Source organism: Kwoniella bestiolae, chromosome 2 (genome assembly GCF_000512585.2).
Source record: "Kwoniella bestiolae CBS 10118 chromosome 2, complete sequence".
NCBI classification, from domain to species: Eukaryota; Fungi; Basidiomycota; class Tremellomycetes; order Tremellales; family Cryptococcaceae; genus Kwoniella; species Kwoniella bestiolae.
In genome coordinates this window covers 1-24,391 of record NC_089242.1, presented here as the reverse complement: position 1 = coordinate 24,391, position 24,391 = coordinate 1, and the positions used below count along the sequence as shown (strand labels likewise).

The window sequence follows — 24,391 nt, the reverse complement described above, 5'->3', positions numbered from 1 at the left end:
TTGAACTCAGCTCGTAAGAAACATTGGCAGGTAGATGGAGTCGGGGAGTTGAGAAGTAATTCATGCCCGGGATCAGTCCTTGTAAGTCTACATGTCCAACCGTATTCATCCCTCCCCAGCTTCTACGTCTCATCGCAGCCGCTTTCTGGTAGGATAAGCCGCGCCTGCGCATCACCACCCGGATTTCTCCATTGTCCACAGCATGTCCAAGAACAAGCGAGCATAGCGGCTACCTCTTCCATTTGCCCTCATATTGCCATCTCCACATCTCACACGGCCAACGCGAAATCATCCCGGACGGAACACCCTTCACTTCTTGAGATAGCTTGCACCAACACCCAAAATGTCAGCTCTCGGCCGCAGGTGATTATTCCACTGAATTGGGCAACCCCGATGTAGCCGCTGGCAGCGGCGATGGTGTATCAGATATCGGATGTTCAACTTTGAACCTGCGCAAATTTTCTTTACCGCCCAGTCCCTGATCGGAGGATCTTCCTTAAACGAAATGGCTGCCTGGCCTGTGGAGCAAGAGGAGGATAACGTTACCTTGGCGTGGTATATTTTTGGCTTGTTCCTTGAGTGCTTGACTTCCTCTGAAAGATCCTTGTCAGATAAGCCAAACGACATGCTCCTGTTTGACGAGATCGGCCGAATAAGGGTGTGTGAAAATTTTTTATCAGATAGACGTCTGTGTTCTACATGCCATCGGATCTACCTATATATACTTGGAGCTCGATGATATATCTGTCCAATAGGTCTCAGCTCGGCCCATTCATCAGCACGTACCAATCCATCGCCGTCCCCCAGTTCAGTGTTCATCACCATGTCACTACCGACTCCAGCGGAACAGGCTGCAGCTCAAATGGAGCGAAGCTACTTGTCCAACGACGTCGAAGCACCTCAACCACCGACTAGGAGTGCAGAAGACGCGGATAAGGAGAAATCTCTCGACAACGAAACCCCAGCAGTTCCCCATCTATCGCACCAATCCCACACAGACGGATATTACAACGAATACAAGCACGCTGATCAACCGGATGAGGATATCCAGGAGGGAGTGCGGGAAATCGAAGCGCTTACGCTTACGTGGACAAGGAAGTCTCTGGTGATTGCTTATATCTTGTGAGTTCATGCGTCGTCAGCATTGCCTTGAAACCGATCACTAAATCCTCTCAGCATGTTCCTCATGTACCTCGTTCGAGCATTCGAGGGCTCCATCACTTCCAATCTCGGTCCTTACATTGTCTCCGGCTTCTCGGCACACTCCCTCATTCCCATCATCTCCGTCGTCGCTAGCATCATGGGTGCAGTGACCTACCTCACGGTCGCTCGAGCTGTCAATGTATGGGGACGATTGAAAGGATTGGTTGTGCTTGTCGGTTTGGCTACGATAGGTATGATTCTCAGTGCTACCTGTAACAACATTGCGACCTACTGCGCTGCTCAAGTGAGTGTTGCCAGCTCTATGAACGTGGTCTTGCCAGCTGATCTCTTTGCAGATCTTCTACTCCATCGGATTTGCCGGAATGATCTTCTGTATCGACATCATCACCGCAGATACCTCTTCGCTCAAGGACCGAGGTCTCGCTTACGCTTTCACATCGTCACCATATGTCATCACCGCCTTTGCCGGATCGAAAGCATCCGAAGGATTCTACGAGTCCAACTGGAGATGGGCGTACGGAGCTTTCTCCATCATTCTACCTGCCGTCGCAGCCCCGCTGGTTATCATCTTGTTCATCAACAAGCTCCAGGCCAAGAAGAACGGTTTGCTTCCTCCTAGAAAGGCTTCTGGTCGAACTGCGCTCCAGTCGGTGTGGTATTATGCGGTGCAATTCGACAGTGAGTGTTACGACCAAACCCTCCGCTACCTGTATTGACCTAGATCACAGTTTTCGGTATCTTCCTTATCGCCGGTGGACTTGCCTTGTTCCTGTTGCCTTTCTCCATCGTGGAGACTTTCGCCGATTCATGGAAGAGTCCCGGTATCATCGCTATGATCATCATCGGTGGCCTCATGCTCATTTCTTTCGCCTTTTACGAACGATACCTCGCTCCTGAACCTTTCGTCCCTTGGAACCTTTTGGTCTCTAAGACCGTTCTCGGTACCTGTCTCCTCGATTTCTTCTTCATCATCGCCGCCGGTTGTTGGCAAAGCTATTACACTTCATATCTCCAAGTGGTATACGACGTATCGATATCCGTTGCTGGTTATATCGACAGTGCCTCCAGTGTCGTCAACGGTGTATGGCTGATTGGAGTGGGGATCCTCATCAGAAAGACTGGCTACTACAAATGGCTCATGTGGCCCAGTATCCTCATCTATATTCTGTTCACCGGCTTACTCATCTACTTCCGAAATCCCAACCAATCTGTCGGATTCAACGTCATGTGCCAGATATTCCTCGCTCTCGCCGGTGGAGCACTCGTCATCTGCATGCAAGTATCAGTATTAGCGGCTGGTAACCACAACGACTCGGCCGCTCTTCTCGCCATCCTCAGTACTTTCGGTAACGTCGGCTCAGCTGTCGGTGGCTCTATCTCTGGTGCTATCTGGACTCACACCTTGCCCGATGCTCTCGCATCTCGACTACCTGCTGAGACAATTGATCTCCTCGATGACATCTACGAGAGTCTCGACATTCAGCTTTCGTATCCTATTGGGGACCCCACCAGAACTGCTATCATTGACGCTTATGGAGTTGGCCAGAAGCGAATGTTGATTGCCGGTACGACAATCATGGTTATCACTCTCGCTTGTGTCGCGGTGATCAAGAATATCAAGGTCTCCGAAGTCAAGCAAGTAAAGGGTATGCTCTTTTAGTTGGGTTTCTGCAGTGGCTCTCTTCCATCCTTATACCAAGGATATCTATAATATGCATCTTGATCGACTTGCAGATTAGTGTACATCGATACGGTCGACCAACCAGTGAAGTGAACTGACCCTAGCGGCACGATGACCGCATGGACTGACACCAGAATTGATTGTATGAGGTTCTGTCACAGGGAACGAACCCGTCCTGAAGAGAAGCACAGCATGATAGTTAACATAACAACATCATTGGTGTAGTCCGATCGACCCCATCCATCACACAGCCGATCTCTTCTTCTTCCACTCCAGGTATTCCGCGTATTTCATAGTGTACTTCTTCGTCGAGTATTTTTTGACCATCAACTGCTTCCTTAGATCCTCATCCACGACACCGCGATATCCTGACTTCCAACACGCAGAATCGACAGCTTCTACTTTCGTCCAACCGTGCTCTACTGCAATTTCTGGCAAGTAGGTGGCTGAGAGCGGAGTGGTGGGCGGTATCGTTGCCGGTTCTGGATGATCTGGATCCGGTTTATATGATTCTGGTAAGAAGATCCGGATTCCATCTGTGCCAATTTCCCAATCAAGGTAATCTACACAGTCTTGGAATGGGCTTAGAAAGGAGACTCTGAGATCGGCACAAAGATCAGCGTTGCACTTTCACAGGTAATGTGAACTCATCAGCTCACGTGCACTCGATATTGGGCAGCTCCGCAACATTTATAGGCTTCCACCTTGGATCGCCAGACCCACTGATCACGGCCCATCTGGCTAACCCATGTTCCAATTCATGTGGCTCGAAAGTTCCCATACAACCTCTCAATGACCAGTCTACTCCGTTTGCATCGAAAAGCTTGTACTTGACAAAAAGTGGACTACTCAGACAACGGAAGGAAAGAGGTCAGCGCGAACCAAATGCTACAGTTGATGACGTACCTTTTGTGTCCAGCGGACGGTACAGTGCCATTATAAGAGATACTAGTGTCGGATTGCCATCCGGCATTCACATTGGCAGTCAGAATATCGAAAACAAAACACACTTCCGCAACGGAAGGCGCAGGGGAATGTTCTGCACTGAGAGGAATGGTCATGTCAACGAGAGAATCTGAAGGACGTTGGACACAGATTCATGGTACAGATAGCAGGGTCATCTCCCTATATACGCATAACATGGAACAGGACCGATCGAGTCATGCAGAACCCTTATCTCCCTCATCTTGCCTGTGGCTGAAGACCATCGGATTTAGGCGACTGTCGGAATTCTCATTCCCGGGTGAACTGGTTTATGAGAAGAACCAACACACATACTGGCTGTCCTTATGATCTTGAAGTCTTTATCGTATCCCATGTTCAAATGATCATCGATCAATTGGAACCCCTGGCACATACTAGCTACACGATCATTCCTCTACAAGCTCTCACATCATGACTGGCTACAATCGCATCGGCGACGCGACTTCTCAGGCTTCGGCATCTGCGAATCGGGATGTAGAGACTGCCCCTCTCTTATTTAAACCAGACGATCAAGCAGGCAATGTAAAACAAACGCCTCCGTTTCGGTCAATTGCATTTTTGTGTTTCGGTTTATGGATGAGGTGAGTTGAATCACAGGCAAGGGGCTTCCTGCCAGCTGATATATCACAAAATACCTTAGCATGTTTGTCTCGGCAGTGTCGGCAACTGTCGTGACCAATCTTCAGTTGACCATTGGATCGCACTTCGCAGCCGGCGATCTTGTATCATGGCTCGGCTCAGGCTATCTACTTGGATTGGCAGGGTTGACACCTCTTTATGGCAAGATTGCAGACATAATGGGTAGACGACAAGCTATGATCGTTGCTTTTGTACTTTTTGCAGGTAAGAGCGTAGAAAAAGGACATCCGGACACCGAGCTGATTCTTTTCCATATGTCTCAGCGGGTACATGTCTTGGCGCTATGGCTCCCAGCATGTATTTTCTGATTGGCGCCAGAATCGTCTCGGGATGTGGAGGGGGCGGATTGCTCACTTTGACGGCAGTGGTCATATCCGACACCGTTTCAATAGAAGACAGGGGAATCTATCAAGGATATGTCAACTTGGTCTGGGCTTCTGGCAGTGCTGTAGGTGACCAATTGTGCTGTCGTATCTCGTTAGCAGGCTAATTTGCAGTGAGCAGCTGGGAGCTCTGGTGGGAGGATGGGTAGCAGATGAGTGGAGTTGGAGGTAAGTCCACCTGTATTGGATGCCCCAAATGCGGTCTAACGTCACGCCTGACAGATACGCTTTCTGGATGCAAGTTCCGCCTCTGCTCATTGCCTTTGGTCTTATACTATGGAAGGTTCACCCGCCAATCCGTGAACACGAGACATCACTTCAAGAGAGGCTTGGAAGGATCGATTGGTTGGGATTTCTGATACTCTTATTCTCAGTGAGCAATATCATCGATTCGCGCTGGAGGAATTGATACAATCGCAAAGTTAACAGATAACAACCCTCATGATCTCTTGCTCCCTTTACACTTATACCCTTCCGGAGAGACATAGGCTCACCATTCCTATGTTTGTCGCTTTCATCACAAGTCTGCCTGTACTTTATGCGGTTGAGAAATACGTGGCAAAAGAGCCTATTGTGCCTGTTGACCTTGTTGAGCAATCAACACCAGCCTTGATCTTGCTATCAACCATGCTGTTATCGATGAACGTATTTGCCAGATTCTTCATGTGTCCGATCTATATTCACGTCGTGAAAGGGCTCGGTGGGAAGGATACGGGATTGTTATTGCTACCGTCGTCGTTGACACTAGCGATGGGAGCGGTCTTCGGCGGATAGTGAGTCCTATCTTTGTAGATCTGTAAAAGAGCCTCGGTTCGATGCTAATACCTGTCCAAAACAGCTACATGCGAAGGACGGGAGGATACAAGTCATTCACGGTCTGGACATCACTGGTTCCCGTGGCATGCTCCCTGTCGTTCCTGCTCTGGAGCCTGGACACCAGTGTTCATAGAGTATGGGTTGAATTAGCAGTGGCAGCCTTTGCAGGGGGGATCATCGGTAGGTTCTAGCCTTGTTTGCTATCATGCAATAACTGACATGGTCCCGAATCGCAGTGACGAACGTTCTCACTGCTCTTGAGGCTTCCGTCCCCCACTCCGAAATGGCTAGCGCTACATCAGTTCTTTATCTCAGTCGAGCCATTGGTCAGGTTCTTGGAGCGAGCCTTTCGGCTGGTCTTCAGCAGCTGGTCCTCAGTACACAGATCAGAACTCGTTTTAGCGATTTCCCGGAAGTAAGTGTAGCCCATCCATTGTCCCTTGCCCGTGCTCATCCATATGACCTCGCTGCAGGTCGCGGCAGCCGTGATCAAAACTCCGGAGCAGACGATCCCTTCCTTGTCAGAAGCTCAAAAGATGGAAGCTTTGTCAGGATACCTCGCGTCCTTGAAGTCGGTGTTCTGTGCATTGATTGTCACGGGTTTGATGATCACAATTTCCTTTTCTTTCATCAGATCGTACAGGTTAGATAGTGCTAAGCGATAACGGTTGAGCAAAGATTGCTAATAGCAATACGGTGCAGCGAAGACCATGCATTGCTTTTTTCCCGAACGGCGTCCCATGTCCTTGTAGTCGTTTGAAACAACCGAACAGACAGATTACCTATTCCGAGGGGACTGCACCCGTTTCTGGGCTTGACTGTATGTCGCGTAAGCGTCTTGAACGGCTGCTCGAACGATGCACGAGTATTCGAGATCACTCACTGAGAATAGCCATTGTTCTCTCAACGCCCTCAGAGTGTTGGCATTCCATGCCGCGAGAGTCGGTATTCGCATACCTTCCAGAGCACCTATACACTTCTCCAGATCTCTCAAGATCTCAGCGGAGGAAGCAGAACTTTGTTCCAATGCTGACGCCGCTTTCATCAGGAAGATGGAGCCTGCATGAAAGACTGCGTGCGCTGCTCAAGACAAGCAGATTAGCTACTGAACTCCCCGAAAGCTTGAAAAGTTCATACCCGTAATTAACAAAGAGTGCTCTAAACCGTACGTGGTGTCGCACAGCGTGATCAGCTCGACTACCGTGCCGGCAGCCTGATCGCATCGGCAACATGATTGTGAGCTACCCATCATAGCGCCATTCGAACGGTAGAAAGGTCGATTGAGGAGAATAACGTTGAACTGGATGGGTTGGGCATGACACCATCAGCAAGCCATTGCGCGTATAATTTCATGAGACGGTAGTTACCCAATGCGCAATGTGTAACGCGATAACTACTTTGGGATATGGACCTTCTATTCGTGAAGACGGAATTTGCAGATTATGGGGCAGGGCAGACAGAAAGTTGTCCAGTCTTTGGTTCAGTCTGTTCAGAACAATTTCGGCTTGTGAGGAAAGCCTATCAAACCTGGGGGAATAGCTAATTCATGAAGTGAGTATGGATTCTCCCAGTATCTGACACAATGTAGGAAGGGCAAACCGTCGACATACCATCTTTCCAAGATGTCCCCAGCTAAGAATGAAAGACGACACATTGCGGCACGTACGTTGTGATGAAGATTTATGGCATCTGCGTGCTGTGTGCCCTGCTGGAGATCGATACCTCCAGATGCAACATGCCAGTACGGCGGGAATGGGATATTCATACCGCTTAAAGGAATTCCCGGAGATCGGCCTAAAGTAACGCTTTGCAACCTGTTTTCATTTGCTCAGTTCACGCTTCAGTACCAGACTGTGTGTACCCACTTGTCCTGAATAAACAGAATCCATTGAATGTTGTTGCAATCTTCTTGCATTTTGACACCGATTTGGCCGGGTTTCATAAGATGAGCGCGAGCGACCCCCAGACCAACTGCATCAATACAGTCAGACACGATTGTGATCCAAGCCAATCAAAGGGGACACTCACGAGAGTCCGCCATGCGAATAGCCATGCCTATCGACCATACAATCAGTATAATCCTTTTCAGAAAGAAGAGGGAGGATCATTGTTATGACTCACCAAAGTAACAGAAAGCGGAGTTCAGCATGCCTCGTTGACCCATGACGATCTGCACTATTATCAAACCCCGAACCGTGCTTAAGTACGGTCGCTCCGTTTCCTGTCCCAGACATTGTAGGGCGCGTGATAATAAGGCGTTGACATCAGCTTCGTAAGCTGTTCTCCTTGCCACCGATATGGATTTGCTATTCAAGCATATTTCTGACAGGCCGAGGGCTAGAACTGCGTTGTGTAGAAGAGGCGAGTAGTGATCTGTCCTGTCACAGCGAGGATGCGAGGTACTGGCCGTCATATGTTCGACAAATCGGTTGATGTCTACCAGCTGGACGAAAAGATTAGATCACATCAGTTTCCGCTAGTAGAATCTTGGCTCACTCCGCTGAATACCAGACTACCTTCCAGACTATCTTCATAACATCGCAGTAGGTTGTCGTGCCACGCTTTGCTCATTTCTATTTTGGTGTCAGGAAGATGCAGCTTCCAATAGGCATCCCCAAGGGCCTGCTCCGAAGACGGCAATTGCCACGACTCTTCCTGAGGGCTCGGTCTTGTGGTAAACATAGGCGGAACGGGATGTTCTGAGGTTGGTATGAGAATTGAAGAGCCAAATGCCGACTCGGACAGATGCATGAGACATGAAGGGGGGCCAAAATGTAGAATCTCCCCTGATGCATTGTTGACTATCTGTACATGGGCGTGGTTCAATTCCACGACATGATATAAATGTCGTAAGAGACTCACTTTAAGCCGTTCTACTGACGGCAGCTCTCCTTCACGTACATATGCCCTCTCAGTGCCATCATAACTCAACGGATCCTCTCCTTCGTGCCCGTGACAGAAACCCGGCGTACGTCCCAATTCAGCTCGCAACTTGGCTATCTCCTCCTCCATCAATTTGACTTTCCGATACATTGGAGCTCTTGTTATGGTCTATTCGTCAGCCGCAGCTGTCACAAGGGTCTATGATGATTGGCACTCACTGTCTCTGATCCATCACATACTCACACTTCCAATTGTTATCCTTACACAAGTTGCAAGCCGGTATACCGCCCGTGCAGCGAGTTTTTCTTTTGTATACGCACTCAGCCGGAACTTTTAGCTTGTTAAAAGGCGTGACTCACTTTCTCCGGCACGCAAGGCAAGCCTTACTGGCATGTGTGATCCTTCTCATACTCATGACATGTAGTGATTGCTGGTTCCTGTGATTTGATCGTGTGGAAACATATAAATGTTATAAGTGGAGTAAAGATAAGGGTGCAGCGAGTGTATATCCCAACTGCAATCTCCTCTTCGGACAAGTCCGACCAGTTCATCCGCCTGTGTAAACAGAGCATACCCACAATGTGTGAAGCGATCGATCGCATGGACAAGCTCAACCCTTCATGTATAGTCCTACAAGATGTACAATTCCTTATCTCGCTATCCAGTGCATGACACAAGCTCGTTGATTATAAAATCGCCACTGCCCCATCTCCTCGACCGACAGCTACTGCCTTGCTCTGCCCGATCTCCAACAAGCCACCATATTCTGTTGCGACCCACGTATCGGCAGATGGCACTCCGAGAATTTTTTCGAGATTGGTAGTAGCCAAAGCTAACGCGTCCACTTTCCCAAGTTTCCCAACGTCATCCGTCATGCTGTAGGCGAGATAGAATCTCAAGTTCGAAGTCGACGCTCGCGAGCCTGTCATTCCTATCGCCACCGTCTGCCATCACGGTATCAGCTAGGTCATCCTACGATATGATCACTCGAACTCACGACTCCCGCCTTTCGTAGTGTGCTAATATTGGTATCTTCGGAAAGTGGAGCACCTGGCAAAGCGCGATAATCATCCCAGGTCACGGGATTACCTCGTACTCTGGTGATCACCGCAACGTCGGCGGCTGCTATCTCATCGGCGATCAGATGGGCTTCTAAAGCGTTGTCACTGCGAAGAACAGACAGTTAGCAGTGTGTCACCCAGGTGAGCAACCGATAGCCTTACAACACCATCTTCATCTTCGAATCGTTGATCGCTTCCACATCTTTCTTCATATCTATCAGAGTCGCCATTTGATCGGCAGACGAAACGAAGACAACCAACACAATCTCTCCCCGAGCTATCTTCTGGAATGTCTTCTCTAATGGAGTCAACCCTTCGGCTTCCTCTTTCGTCAACAAAGTGAAAAGCGCTTGAATCTGAGCTGAGATTTGTAGGCCAGTAGGTGAAACAGGATACACCGGAGCGTGTCCGATGGACACATGATAGGCTACCTCCTTTTCGATCATCGCTGCTGGGTGAAGTCGGTGCGGTGACGACGGAGTGATATACATAGAATAGCCTTTAAAGATGTTTGAGCTCAGCGGGGGAGTGATTGCGTTGGTGATGCCTGCTCTCAGAGAAATGAACGTTTCTTTGCCATTGAAAACAGCCCCATCGGCTGCTCGAGTGACAGCACCGCTTGGAGGTACAAGTGATAACGGGCTTTGATCATGATCTGTCGTCGAAGGCTCTTCGTTGATCTCAATAAGACCCAGAGATGTACCATAAAGGGTGAGACCAGGGGATATAGAGCCTGATAGGTATAAGATTTCAGACGACCTCAAGACATGCAAAATGAGATACACCCATACTCACCTCCCATCAGATTCATCCTCTTCTCACCACCATACCCTCTGCATACCCCAGCGCATACGATGACACCATCTTGGACTACGACTTCTCCCTCTGTGTAGGTCTCCTCCTTCAAAAGTCCGTCAACACGCGAAATGTAACTTGATACATTTGTAAAGGTTATATCCTGTTCCAGCGATATGGGAGTCAAGTCGACATCCCCATGGTGAGACTTTCTGGCCACTTCCAGTTGTTGAGAGTAGTTCGCCGAAGGAGGAACGTGTTGATCTTGAGGACCACGTACAACCAATGCAGGGTCGTCTAGCTGAGGAATACCGTCCACGTATACCTGCGCCGGGGTTGCGCCTATTGCAAGTGGGTGAGATTGCCAGATGACGACATCAGCGTCATAACCTGGTAGGAGATATCCAATCCTATGGTCGAGACCGATAGCTTTGGCTGGAGCCGACGTCACCGACATCCTGCACACATAATCAACAGTGCTCTGCGACGTGACGAGGCGTGAATCGCTCACAAGGCGAGATTTGCTTCCAGACCATAATAATGCCCCAGGCATGCCTCGGCTAATAGGTATCGAGAATCCACCTTTGCGCCATTCGTCAGTAGTTGTGTTAATACTCAGCAAACTCGACTCACTGCAGGTGGATGATCGCTTTTGAAGATCACCGGTATACCCTGCTCCGCCAGGATGATCGGAGCGAATAGCGAATGCCTGTACGCCTCATGCTAGAAATGACCTCGAACACTTAGCTGACTTCTAGATCCTACCGCACACCTTTACTGACCTTGTAAATAGAGCTTGTAGCAAACATGGCGATAGCTGGGGCGCCCCCGTGGAACTTCTTCAAGGTTTCTGTCGAGAACCAAGCTTCATGAGCGTGTTGGATGGAAGCAATAGGAAAACCGAATTCGTTCGTTATCCTCATGAGCGCATCAAAGTCCGTACTCTCATACTGTAGCAGCCGACAGTGGTCAATACGGCAACCAGGCATACGTTTTTACTGACACTCACGGCATGAACATGAATCCTGACCTTTCCTCTCAGAACGTCAACCAACAGTTCCTCTTCGAGAGTCGAGTCGGGATATGCCCCGAGATCCCGGATATCATGGCTGGAGGGACGTGAACCAAAAGGCCAACGAAGTATTCGGGATTGCCTTTTTGCATAAGTCGAGGCGGTGCGACACCACTCGTCTTGCCGAAACCGTTTCTTAGCGGCGGAGGCATAGGCAGCGCGGATGTAGTAGATGGTATCTTCTCGCGTGCCGCCTTTGTCCTTCCATGCTACGAAAAGGCTCAATCAGTCTCTACGGTGTCCATTCTCGAATGCAAGTGACTCACTTTTGCTCACGTTCTCTCCAAGAGCGTGCTGCGACCGTTGCGGGTTAGATTAAAGCTAACAGGCGAGATAAACAGGCTGACCTTTGCATTCCTCCAACCCTTAGTCCTTCCATACGAGCCACGTTCGTTAACTGCGAAAGGAGGGTCCACTAACATACTTGTTGGGGAATTAGCCGTCGTGTTTCGAAACTTCATGGGCCAAGCTTCTCCGCCCATTGCTGAGCTTGATCCTGGCAATATCATTGAGGTTGTGGTTCCTCCAGCAGTGACAAGGCGGAGGGCGAGATCGTGTCTAAAGGTTCATAAGTTATGTCATTCACAACCCTGCGGGAGGTAGCACTTACGTGTTGAAACTGTCTATCGCTTGCGAGAAGGGCATAATGATGTTGTTGCGACTAACCAAGGAGTTTGTGCCAGCAAAGATAGGGAACGTGACTTGACCGGCATGACCTGAGAACACAGGACTTTAGCACTGGCATCGTAACAAAGAGATGTAATCTCGTACTGTGCATATCGACCTGCGGAAGTTTGCTCAGCTTGGAAGGTCGTCATGATACGATCTCCATTTATAGGATACTCACTATTCCAGGTGTCACCCACGATCCCTTGGCATTAAACATCTCTACCTCAGCATCTAACGGGTGCTGCGCTGGATTTATCTTCTTCACCAGTCCATTTTGCAATAAGATGGACGAGTTGTACAGTATCTCCGTTCCGTTGTCTGCGCCCGTCCATATGGTGGCATTGTAGATGTACACCGGTCGAGTGCTCTCTTCATATCTGTCTGAAACAGTCCTCCCATCGAGATGTGATCCTGGCGAAGGCAGTTCATGGTGTTGACGACACTGATTCAAGCCCGCCTTGAAAATTTCCGTACTGCCGTCTGGGGCGTTTCCAATGAGAAGACCGAGTCCCAGCAGAGCTAAGACACCGCACAGCTGTTTACTGATGGATCCAGTTCTCCGATTCGCACCCGACCACCCTTGTTGCGACATGACTGGGAGTTGCGTACCCGTCTCGGCTTTACTGGACGAGAACATGTTGGAGACGGAGTTGATTCGGTTGGTAAACAAGGTTTTGTGTGGGAGCAATCTTCGAAGTCAATGATGAAGTCCTCCCAAGATCACTTATCTTGGTCTCTTGTAGTCTTACTCCGCTTGGGCAGATGCTACTGCATAGCAAGCTTATCAAGACCCCCGGCCATATCCGTGTCGACGCCATGGGTAGACAACTCTGTGGCGTTTGTTCCTCTCGGACTTCACAAACCCGCTCGGAATTGACAAACCCGACTGGGGCAATCCAGATAGCTTATCTACAGGCTTTCGCTTTGCAAGATATGGTAGATGAACCCGCCATACCTTATATAAGGATTATAAGCATGTATCCTGGTTCCTTTCCGCCTTGTTCGTCCCATATTTTCCTTTCCCACCTGACCTCCAATTTGCATTAAACACATCAGTAATATTCATCGATCATGGGCTTTTGGACTCCCATGAGGAAACGACAAAGGTCGGCACTCGAGGAAGCCGAAGCCAATTATGTCAAAAGTGACGCCGAGAAGAGACTAGTCTGGAAACTGGACCTTTTCTTAATGGTGAGCTAACAATATTAACATCATGAGATATCGTATTGAAGTATTTTCGATGGATATAGACTTTCGGATTCATCAGTCAAGTCATTAAATTTTTAGACCAAACTGCTATCAGTACTGCGTACGTCAGTGGGATGAAGGAAGATCTGGGCCTTCTGGGGTGAGTAACATTGTCCGTCGATACGTGAAACAGTTAATGACATCTGCTATCAAACAGCAACGAGTTGAACTTTTTTACCACCTACTTCAACATCGGATACGCCATCTTTCTTATCCCCAGTCAATACTTTATCACATGGTTTCGCCCTTCGTTGTACCTACCCACGTTGGAAGTGAGTTCGCCCACTCTAGCGAAATGAGCTTTTAACCTGACCACGCCCGTCTTTAGCTCGCTTGGGGTGTGATCACCTGTTTGATGGCGACTGTCAAAGATGCCAAGGGAATTTACGCATTACGAGCGTTCCTAGGGTGAGCCCTGCGTCGAACTAACAGGATGGATGTCACTGACATGTCTTTCACAGAGCCTTCGAGTCAAGTGCGTATCCGGGAATGACCATTCTTCTGACGACTTGGTACACGCCGATGGAGCTGGCTCGGCGTATGTGCATCTATCAAGCGGCCCAACCGTGTGGTAGTATGCTGTCTTCCGCATTTCAGAATGCGGTGTATGGAACTCTAAATGGGAAAGCTGGACTTGCGGGATGGAAATGGCTTTTCGTTGGTGAGTTCTCGGACGATCAAGCCTGCTTTGAGCGTTACTGACAAGACTTCGAACTCGCATAGTGGACGGCCTGATCACTGTGAGAAAATTCTCGTAATCAGCATATCGATCCAGACTGACTGACCATGTCGTATAGATCGTATGGGCCATCGCTGGGATCTTCTTCTTGCCCGATTATCCAAACAAGCGGAACCCTCGAGCGTTCTGGTACAACAACACCGATGCTGAACTTGCGCTTGAGCGTAACCGAAGATGGAAGAAGGCCCCCTCCAAAGCAGCCGGTTTCGCCGCTCTCAGGAGAACCTTTCTTTCTCCGGTTCTATACATCTTTGCAGCAATCTATATCTCGATGAACATGTCGACAGCCGGTGGAAATTACTTCAATCTCTGGGTCAAATCACTCGACGTATACTCAGTCCAGAAAATCAACGCGTACGAAGTTTCGATAACTGTTGTTTCAGGAGTGAGATGGAAGCTGATGGTTGATATCTGTCAGGATCACTTTATCAGCATATGCCGTCAACGCTGTGACGCTAATCACCTGGGGCTTCATCGCCGATTGGTTCCCGTCTCTACCGTTCCTCCTCATCCTGGAAGTATCCCTCCAATTGATTCCCAATATCATCATGTCGATCTGGAACGTACCTCAAGGCGCGAAGTGGTTCAGTTACTACTTCCTGTACATCCCAAGCTCCTATTCACCCGTATCCTTTGCGTGGATTGCTAAAATGATGACTCACGATGCGGAGTCTCGATCACTCCTCTATGGAGCGACCATCGCGCTCAACTACGCGATTCAAAGCTGGAGCGGTGTGTTGATATGGCCAGCGAAACAAGCTCCGCACTACTCACACGCCTGGCAAACTAGTTGCGGTCTAATCCCTTTCTGCATCGCCATGATCTTCCTTCTCGTTTGGGTTGACAAGAGATACATCAAGTAGGTCGACTCCGTTCAATCCACTCAGAACGGTCTTCTGCAGCTAATCGTTGACACAATTAGACCGAAAAGAGACGCGTACACCTTGGCCGTGGAGGAAGCGCCAGAAACTGTTATCGACGAGACTATGGCCGAGCCCACCGGTATCGATGAGAAAGACCTACGAGTCAACCCGGGAGCGAAGCACCCGACCGTCGTTCCAAAGGTGACATATCTTGCGGCGTGAAGACGATCGATAAAGGGCTCACGCTTGTGCTTCCTGCGTCAAGTGCTGAGTTGCGTTGTGCGGTTCGAGAACAGAATACGTTATGGGGGTTGATGCCGGATGGTAGGATAGTTCGTGCCAGCTGAAGGTAGACATTTGCTGTCGTAGAATGGGTATTCGTTTGTATGTTTTGTACGGGAATGTGTAGATGACATGTCACATAGTATGTCGAGTGCTGGTTTTGCACTAACCCAAGCTCCCTCAGAGTGAAGCCTGACCACCGAGGCCCGGTATCAAAGGGTTAGGGGGCCTGGGGGTTACACGCCCGTTATCGGGAGAGGGGGGGGGGGGGGGGGGGGGGCACCTCGGCAGACTGGGACCGTTGGGGGTGAAAATGGGTTAGGGGTTACACGCCCGTTATCGGGAGGGGGGGGGGGGGGGGGGGCACCTCGGACCGGACCTGGGGGGGGACCGTCGGGGTGAAATTTTCATGCATGCATCTGAGAGGCCTATCTGGCAGAGCCGAGGGCGCCGATCCCGAATCTGAAGTCGAAATGGAGCTGGGTGGGATGTGGGATGGATGAAAAAAGATTTTCACCTTGACCGGTTGGACGGACCCCTTAACCCGGGATCAAATCTGGGTGGATGAAAATCCGTCAGATTACCGACCATGCAAGCATGTATGTGATAGGAGTTATGTCATCTGGTAGAGAAGGACTCGGTCAGCGCCAGGATAAAATAGTTCCATATGCATGGGAGTGATGTGTGATGAATGAGAATTTATTTTCACTCACCCGGTGGTCCGACCCCTTAACTTGACCCCTTAGGGGTCGATGACCAAGTCTGCTCCCGTTGACCTCCATCGACGCATTCAAGCAACCAAATGGATATCACCTGGTAGAGAGAGACTCGGTCAGCCAGGATAAAATAGTCTGCCATGCATGGGAGTGATGTGTGATGAGTGAGAATTTATTTCCACTCACTCGGTGGTCTGACCCCTTAGCCCGGGATCAAATCTGACCCCTTAGACCGGCAGCCTGAAAATCCTCCAGAGTGTCGACCAGGTATGTATGAGTGGGACAGAATGTATGCTACCTGGTAGGGAGCGACTCGGTCAGTCAGAATAAAATAGTCTCACATGCATGGGAGTGATGTGTGATGAGTGAGAATTTATTTTCACTCACCCGGTGGTCCGACCCTTAACTTGACCCCTTAGGGGTCGATGACCAAGTCTGCTCCCGTTGACCTCCATCGACGCATTCAAGCAACCAAATGGATATCACCTGGTAGAGAGAGACTCGGTCAGGCAGGATAAAATAGTCTGCCATGCATGGGAGTGATGTGTGATGAGTGAGAATTTATTTCCACTCACTCGGTGGTCTGACCCCTTAGCCCGGGATCAAATCTGACCCCTTAGACCGGCAGCCTGAAAATCCTCCAGAGTGTCGACCAGGTATGTATGAGTGGGACAGAATGTATGCTACCTGGTAGGGAGCGACTCGGTCAGTCAGAATAAAATAGTCTCACATGCATGGGAGTGATGTGTGATGAGTGAGAATTTATTTTCACTCACCCGGTGGTCCGACCCCTTAACTTGACCCCTTAGGGGTCGATGACCAAGTCTGCTCCCGTTGACCTCCATCGACGCATTCAAGCAACCAAATGGATATCACCTGGTAGAGAGAGACTCGGTCAGGCAGGATAAAATAGTCTGCCATGCATGGGAGTGATGTGTGATGAGTGAGAATTTATTTCCACTCACTCGGTGGTCTGACCCCTTAGCCCGGGATCAAATCTGACCCCTTAGACCGGCAGCCTGAAAATCCTCCAGAGTGTCGACCAGGTATGTATGAGTGGGACAGAATGTATGCTACCTGGTAGGGAGCGACTCGGTCAGTCAGAATAAAATAGTCTCACATGCATGGGAGTGATGTGTGATGAGTGAGAATTTATTTTCACTCACTCGGACCTCTGACCCCTTAGCCTGACCCCTTAGCCGGTGGTGACCCAGTAGCCTCCCGATGACCTCCACGCATGCATTCAAGCAACCAAACCTATATCATCTGGTAGAGGGAAAGCTACTCTGTCAGCATAAAATCCTTGTACATGCGTAGGACTTGAGATGTATGCATGGAAATTAATTTTCACCCACTCGGTACACTGGTGGGGTGGGTGACGGGATCAAATTTCAGCATGGGCTGTACCGGTCAGCACCCGATCATCTCACAGTCAGCGTTCACCGTACAGTCTGTAACACAGTGTCGCAGGGGATCGCAGAGCTTGCACATCTGGGAGGTCACCTGCGACAGGATGCGACAGTCTATGGTGAGAGCTGCAACAGTGTGCGCTGGAGGGGGAGGGATGGGCGACAGTGTGCGCCAGGTGGTGGAGAGGGATGCGACAGAATGCGACACTCACCTTACTCAGTCCCCTTCCAGCTCCAAATCTGGGACGTCTATCAACCCAGCGGTGACCAGCTCTGCTATCCACCTCAGAATCCCCTCCCGAGCCAGCCTGTGGTTACAACCAGGAGCCGCACACCTGATCCTGAATGGTGAAGGGTTGTTCCGCTGGTAGTGGTGACGATGTCCATCGGGTTCCTTCTTGCAGGGAAGCATACCATTGGCCATGGAGTTCCGAGCCAGATCATAGACCCTGCTGATCTGTTGATCAGAGTGATACTTGGCTGAGAGAGCAGGGAAGCAGGTAGGATCCACCTAGTTCCGGTCCACCAGGCTGTTTGGGACATAGACTTGCTGGGTTTGCGGAAGCCTGCATTCCATCCCAGACCATTGAGGATGTCGGTGAGAGCTTGAATCTGAGCTTTGCTTGGCTTGTCACCATCCCGACCGCTGAAGATCCGGTTGGTCTCGGCCTGATCATACACCCAGTGGGCATTCTGCAGGAAGGCCTCCCTGCTGACCAGCTTGGCATCCAGCGGGTGACGGAAGTGGGGTCCATCACCCCGGCCCAGCCAGTAGGAAGGATCAAAGAATCGGGTGGCACCCACTATCCTTGTAGCCTCCTTCAGGCTGGGTGCTCTGACGGTGACCTCTATCCTGAACCCACCCAATCCCTTGTCATCCTTGCTTGTCAGACTGTGGATCATCCTCAAAGCCGAGTTGACCTGGTACCGTATGCCCCGGAGTGTCTTGGGGATACCCCTTGGAGATGACTGTTGAATGACTTGATCACATGGACGATCCTCGGGTAGATCTTCACAGAGAACTGACGACGGTTGTCATCCATGGCTTGCAGGTTGACGGTCCCAAAGTCAAGCGAGCCTGGCACCATCATGGGATAATGACGGACGCCATGGTGGACACCGGTGGCCGAGTGGAACAACCAGATGTAGTCAGACCCAAAGCTGGTACCTATGTCCCACTCGTTGTGCTCTGCCCACTTGTGATCCACTTGGGCAGGCTCGGTGGTGAGGAACCTATTCAGGATGGGCATCTTCTGACCGTAGGCTTTGAGTCGGATGGCATCACAACCAGCCGAGATGAGACAGTGGACAAAGACGGAGGTGGGGACATGGACATTGCCGAGGGTAGCTTGGTGAACCATCCGACCGGGCTGGGCCACTTGATACCTGTTGAGTTCTTCAAAGAACCCATCCTTGTACTGAGTTCCCACCCAGAGCTGATGGGTAGCTTCGGCCAGGAGGAGGTATCGGTCAAAGGCAGGACCTCGGTGGTAGGTGGTGTGGAGCTTCCTGGTGGGAGCCCTGCTGATGAGTTGGACATCGGCCAGGGAACTCTCAAACCTGCAAAGGTACTCCTCGGGTGACAGTACCAGCTCCCATCTATCCACATCCATAGGCTTCCTCCTCAGCTGAGCCATCCTGCCCTCCACCACATCGGGAAGCATCTGAAATCCTTCCATGAACGGGAGATCTCTGATATCAAACTGTGGTTCGGGTGGTGGTGCAGGAGGTGGTGACCACCCACCAGATGGGACGGTGTCGGAAGTGATGGACCGGAGGGGAGGAGACTGTGAGAGAGGTGGTGATTGCCGAGGGGGAGAAAGCTGAGGTTGGGACGGAGGAGGTGATGGTCGAGGGGGAGACAGAGTAAGGGCTGGAGTGAAGGGGTTTGGAGTCCATCAGGAGCAGGTGGTGGTGGTGACGGAAGGAAAGGTGCGGGAGACTGAATGGGAGACTGGATGATAGGGGGGGTGGACGACATTGAGGAAGGGGATAATACCATTCTTGGCCCCACCGTCTCGTCCTCATCATCTTCAGAGTCCGATCTATTGTTTGACCAGGAAGAACCATTGTCAGATAGTGCTATCATTTCTATCTCTTCCGGCTCCTCCTCCCCCTCCAGCTGATCCACCTCCATATCATCATCTGTAAAAGGTTCATAGACATAAGACACCGGAGCTATCAGCCTTGAGGAGGAACGGATGGGAGAGGGGAGTTGAGCTGTAACCCAGTGACGGGCAAGCTGCTGGGCAAGCTGCTGGGTGATAAGGATTGAGCCGCATCTCTTGATGGAGTCGCTGGTGTTGAAGGAGTTCGAAGAGGTGGTGTGGTCAATGGAGAGCTGAGGGGTGAGGTCAAGGGGAGTACAATGGTGAAGGTCGGATAAGAGAGGAGGATGCTGGAGGAGGTGTCAAGGGAGAACTTGACAGTGGTCTGGCACGGGATGAGGATGGACCAGGTGAGCTCAAGGGAGAACTGATAGATGAGTGACGGAGGAGAGATGCTATTGAGGGAGCCGGTGTTAGAGATGAGCTGGGTGACCGCTTGGGACGATGGATGGGTGAATAATCGGGACAGTGGAACCGAGTCTTGTGCTTGCAAAGTCCTGCTTGATTGAGCACCACTCGACCACAGGTGCAGATGATTACCTCAGTGTTGGAGATCTCACCTGCGGTGAACTTGTGACCCTTGTGCTTCTTCTTGATATGATCCAACAAGTCCGCATAGTCTTTCTCACATAGGTTGCACTTTCCTGAGCGGTCGGCGTGGTTTTCACTGGGCATGGTGGTGGAAGAGCAATGGTATCACAATATGAGAATACGATATGACCGTTCAGTAGGTACTCTCAGGAAAGTTTAACATCCTCAATGACGGCATCAAGATCACCTTCCATGTCTTGTGTGTCTCTCGTTGATGTACTGCACTTGTGTACAACCAATTGATTTTTACTCCCTGGCCCATGCATACTATCTTCTTATACTCGACCTCAGCTATCATATGAGCTATCAACTGAAGCTCTGTCACCTCTGTGAGTCTACCAATCAGCCATCCCTTCCGACTCTCCTCCCCACCATAGTCCAGTCACCTCTGATGCCCTATATAAATTCCAGCTGGTTTTTACTCCTTGGCCCATGCATACCAGTGGATCATACTTCATCCCAGCTATCATATGAGCTAACAACTGATCCTCCATCACCTCTGGTTCCTCCCCTTCCGATGTCCCTGTCCACTGATGAGGTTCCCAACAAATCCCTTCCACCGACCTATATCTTTCACCTCGTCATCACAACTCCCCTGCGACAGATTGCGACCCATCCCTCTGCGACAGGATGCGACTGCATGTATGCTAGCTGCGACAGGTTGCGACAAAGCCTGGTGGGACTTGCGATAGGTTGCGCCAGAAGATGGATGGGTTGCGATCCATTGCGACTTGCTATGGTGAGCACTCTAGATTCCTGCGATCATCTGCGCCATATCTCTATGCATACCTATCCTACTTGGTCATCACCTCGAGCTCCTCTCCCTCCTGTTCTGCATCACCAGCCAACACCCCTTGAACCTCTCGGCTGGCCATCTCATGCTCTTGAGTCCATGCTAGAAACCAAGTCTGTAGTTGATCCTTGCCAGCTTGACCAGCTTGTAAAGTGTCGGCCAGCATGTTGGCAGGAACTCTGCTGAACAGTGTCATCATTGCAGCTGGCACCTTGGCTCGATGAGCAGCCAGCATCCGAGTCTTGACTGGTCGACCATGTCCTGCTGAGGTGTCGGCATGTCTCCTGAGAGGTGCACTGCTCTCAATCCTCAGCATGGTCTGAGTGTCAAAGAAGCTGGCCCATCCTATCGACGGCTCTGCCTTGTCCAGCAATAGCTCTTGAGACCGATAGCCAGGTGAGAACCGAGGGATGACCTCCCACTTGACCTTTTCCGGAGGTGGATGAGGGAAGTTGTCGATGACTGTGTAGTAGTACCTGCCGGACTTGCCCTTGATGTGTCTGACACAGTGAAGAGGGAGGGACATACGCAGAGTTGGAGTTCGGGCTTGTCTGTTGACCCGGGTTGGGGAGATGGGAATAGGTTTGACCTGGCCTCGGTCAATCATTGCTTGAGCCAGTTCGATTGGGACATAAGTGTTGCCAGTTGGTCCTGTCTTGCGGTAGACTCGGGTGATCTTCTTCCTGTACTGTGTCGGACCCATCGGATGATGAAACCCATTACCCATCCTACCTGCCCGTTCCGCTGTGAGTATGACATTATTGGTGTAAGCTGTGGAGCTGAAGATTGACTTGAACAGTCGTTCCACATAGCGGGTGTCATCTGGATTGAAGACTATGTTGGTGGGTGTGAGGGGATGGATGGCGGCATAGAAGAGGAGCTCGTTGATCATACAACCACCGAACCCATTGAATAGATCCTGGCTACATATCACTGTCAGCAGCTGGCATACTGACCCAAGTCCCAAGTCCGATGACTTACTTTGAATAGATATAATGGGCAATAGGAGAAAAGTTCCGTTTGATATAACCTCGGAGGGAATGGATCGTACCAGTTGCTCAAACGGCTCGGACTCCTTGACAGGACAAGGACCTCTACCTTGTGTCCTACAAGTCTCAAAGAGTTCACCATCCTTGAGTTGAACAAAAGCCAGTCGGCACAGCTTGTTCCTATCGATGACTGCAATTGAGTTGTGATCACCGAGAGCTCGGAAGATGAGTGGTGTGAAAGGTGGGAGTCCTGCCTCTCGACAGACATCGGCCATCTTGAGTTGCTGTGGTGACAGGGTGACCGCATGACCATGAAGAGCAAAGTGACAGATGAGAACCCGGGTGGGACTGATCCGGATGACCAGCTCTTTACCATAGGAAGAGATGTCTGACTTGGTCAGAGCCACTTGAATCGGAGTACCCATCGCAGCTTCGGCATCGGCTTTGTTGATGATCGCATCTTTACCACAGTGCTTCGGATAGGTGACGATCGTAAAGTGTTGAGGTGTATCGGTGAGAGATGCCTTGAGGAGAGCGGCAAATGCTTTGATCTCGAATAGCTCCGGCATGGTGGATGAGAATATAGCAAATATATTGTTGAGTTGAGAACAGAGACACGATCACGGGCATCAGCTGGGATATATATATCTATCAGTTGACATTGAGTATCCATGACTTTGCGTGCATGCAACCACCTTGATATCCAATTTCAAGACCAAACGACCAATCCTGATCCAAAGTTGGTCATGGCCCATATCACTCCGACATATCTCTGACATGGTGCGACACATCCTCAACAGATATATCTCATCGTATACCAATCATGGGGACAGCCAGCGCAGCCCATCGCAATTGCCTTGACGGAGAATCGCAATCTGTCGCAATGTCTACATACCCAGCGCAACTTATCGCAACGCAACTCAACTCAGCGCGCAACTGGTCGCATATTATATCACGGAGAATCGCAACCTGTCGCACCACCTTCATTTGTGGCGCAGATGGTCGCACCATAGTACAGCGCAACTCATCGCATATGATGGGTCGTAGAATCGCAACCTGTCGCACCAGCACCACTACCCAGCGCAACCCATCGCATGTTGACTTGACGGAGAATCGCAGCCTGTCGCATTGCCTATCCTTAAGCTGGTCACACCTTACCCTACAGCGCGACTAGTCGCAACTTGTATGGAGAATAATGGGCGCAAACTATCGCAAAGTTGTATGAATCCCCCTCTGTCAAGAGCGCAATAATCTTGAAGGCCCCATACTAATCAAGCCAGTTTTGTATGGAGTGACTCTGACGAGAGCGCAGAGAAATGCAGCACTGTGCGTAGCATCCCTCTGTGAGTCATCCGATTGACACTCAGATTTTGGGGAAAAAATCACCTGAAAAATGAAATCAAAAATAGCTGGTCATGGCCCAAAAAATTTTTCAAAAAGCGGCTGGTCAAAAAGTTTTTCAAAAAGCGGCTGGTCAGAAAATTATTTCAAAAGATGGCTTGCAAAAGATGGCTTGCAAAAGTGGCTTGCAAAAGATGGCTTGCAAAAGATGGCTTGCAAAAGTGGCTTGCAAAAGATGGCTTGCAAAAGTGGCTTGCAAAAGATGGCTTAAAAGAGATGGCTTGCAAAAGATGGCTTGCAGCTTACTAAGCAAGTGAAAAAAAATTCACTTTGCAACATATATAAACAACACCTATTCCCACTTTTTTCTTTTTTTTTTCCCCCAACTATCTCTTTTACTTTATACTTTTACATCACCACCATACAATCAACATGTCTTCCTCATCAACTGATCTTCCACCAGATTACCTCACTGATGCCAACTCAACTGCACCACCACCAGACTATCAACCTTCACCAGCCTGGTCCCAAACCAAGATTGACAGACATAGAAGACACAATGAAACTCTGGAGGAAGGGTAGTCCAAGCTATTGGCTGTGCCAAGTGTATCAAGGATGGACTTCTCTGTGTAGCTAAGCCTACTGGTAGATGTGCTCCCTGTCATCTAGCTGGTAAGCCTTGTGTCAGGTCTGAACAACCACACACTACCAACCAAGCCCTTAGAGCTAAGATGTTGGAGATGAGAAGACAAGCTAGAAGACTTGAGGAGCTTATAAGAAGTCTTAACAGGACTCTGACTGTCTATGAGATTGGCAATGATCAAACAGCCAGAAGGATCCAAGAAATTGATGAAGTAATCCAAAGAATCACTGGCTAAACATCAATTTGATCAGAGGAGGGAAGAGAGAGGTGGAGGGAGGGTTAGGAGGGAGGGTTAGGGGAGGGGTTAGGGTTAGAGGAGGTGGAGGGTTAGGGTTAGGGAGGAGGGGTTAGGGGGTTAGGGGTTAGGGTTAGGGGTTAGGGTTAGGGGTTAGGGGTTAGGGGTTAGGGGGTTAGGGGGTTAGGGGGTTAGGGGTTAGGGGTTAGGGGTTAGGGGTTAGGGGGGTTAGGGGGTTAGGGGGGTTAGGGGTTAGGGTTAGGGTTAGGGGCTAGGGGTTAGGGGTT

At 50.1% G+C, this 24,391-nt stretch overlaps 6 protein-coding genes across 6 annotated transcripts; 3 read left to right on the top strand and 3 right to left on the bottom strand.

The window, feature by feature from the left end:
* Positions 1–823: 823 nt before the first annotated feature.
* Positions 824–2,824, top strand: I302_103139 (uncharacterized protein; the record flags this gene model as incomplete). The annotated part of the gene is made up of 4 exons (XM_019188511.1): positions 824–1,122; positions 1,177–1,447; positions 1,500–1,842; positions 1,893–2,824. The coding sequence occupies 4 exons, from the start codon at positions 824–826 to the stop codon at positions 2,822–2,824; spliced, it is 1,845 nt and encodes a 614-aa protein (XP_019048073.1).
* Positions 2,825–3,088: 264 nt separating this feature from the next.
* On the bottom strand, positions 3,089–3,906 carry I302_103138 (uncharacterized protein; the record flags this gene model as incomplete). Its single annotated transcript, XM_019188510.1, has 3 exons — positions 3,089–3,443; positions 3,505–3,690; positions 3,752–3,906. 3 exons carry the CDS (start codon positions 3,904–3,906, stop codon positions 3,089–3,091), a joined length of 696 nt encoding a protein of 231 aa, XP_019048072.1.
* Positions 3,907–4,240: 334 nt separating this feature from the next.
* I302_103137 (uncharacterized protein) lies at positions 4,241–6,332 on the top strand (the record flags this gene model as incomplete). The annotated part of the gene is made up of 9 exons (XM_019188509.2): positions 4,241–4,410; positions 4,470–4,672; positions 4,732–4,916; positions 4,973–5,019; positions 5,074–5,224; positions 5,281–5,624; positions 5,690–5,847; positions 5,904–6,082; positions 6,141–6,332. 9 exons carry the CDS (start codon positions 4,241–4,243, stop codon positions 6,330–6,332), a joined length of 1,629 nt encoding a protein of 542 aa, XP_019048071.2.
* Positions 6,333–6,445: 113 nt separating this feature from the next.
* On the bottom strand, positions 6,446–7,831 carry I302_103136 (uncharacterized protein; the record flags this gene model as incomplete). Its single annotated transcript, XM_019188508.1, has 3 exons — positions 6,446–6,747; positions 7,696–7,722; positions 7,789–7,831. 3 exons carry the CDS (start codon positions 7,829–7,831, stop codon positions 6,446–6,448), a joined length of 372 nt encoding a protein of 123 aa, XP_019048070.1.
* A 1,405-nt stretch (positions 7,832–9,236) lies between these two features.
* Positions 9,237–12,784, bottom strand: I302_103135 (uncharacterized protein; the record flags this gene model as incomplete). The annotated part of the gene is made up of 13 exons (XM_019188507.1): positions 9,237–9,494; positions 9,548–9,716; positions 9,774–10,344; positions 10,407–10,864; positions 10,918–10,988; positions 11,040–11,129; positions 11,189–11,356; positions 11,416–11,687; positions 11,745–11,772; positions 11,826–12,036; positions 12,089–12,194; positions 12,250–12,262; positions 12,326–12,784. The coding sequence occupies 13 exons, from the start codon at positions 12,782–12,784 to the stop codon at positions 9,237–9,239; spliced, it is 2,874 nt and encodes a 957-aa protein (XP_019048069.1).
* Positions 12,785–13,218: 434 nt separating this feature from the next.
* I302_103134 (uncharacterized protein) lies at positions 13,219–15,219 on the top strand (the record flags this gene model as incomplete). The annotated part of the gene is made up of 9 exons (XM_019188506.1): positions 13,219–13,338; positions 13,398–13,495; positions 13,553–13,667; positions 13,724–13,803; positions 13,857–14,056; positions 14,119–14,135; positions 14,193–14,488; positions 14,553–14,993; positions 15,057–15,219. 9 exons carry the CDS (start codon positions 13,219–13,221, stop codon positions 15,217–15,219), a joined length of 1,530 nt encoding a protein of 509 aa, XP_019048068.1.
* Positions 15,220–24,391: the final 9,172 nt, after the last annotated feature.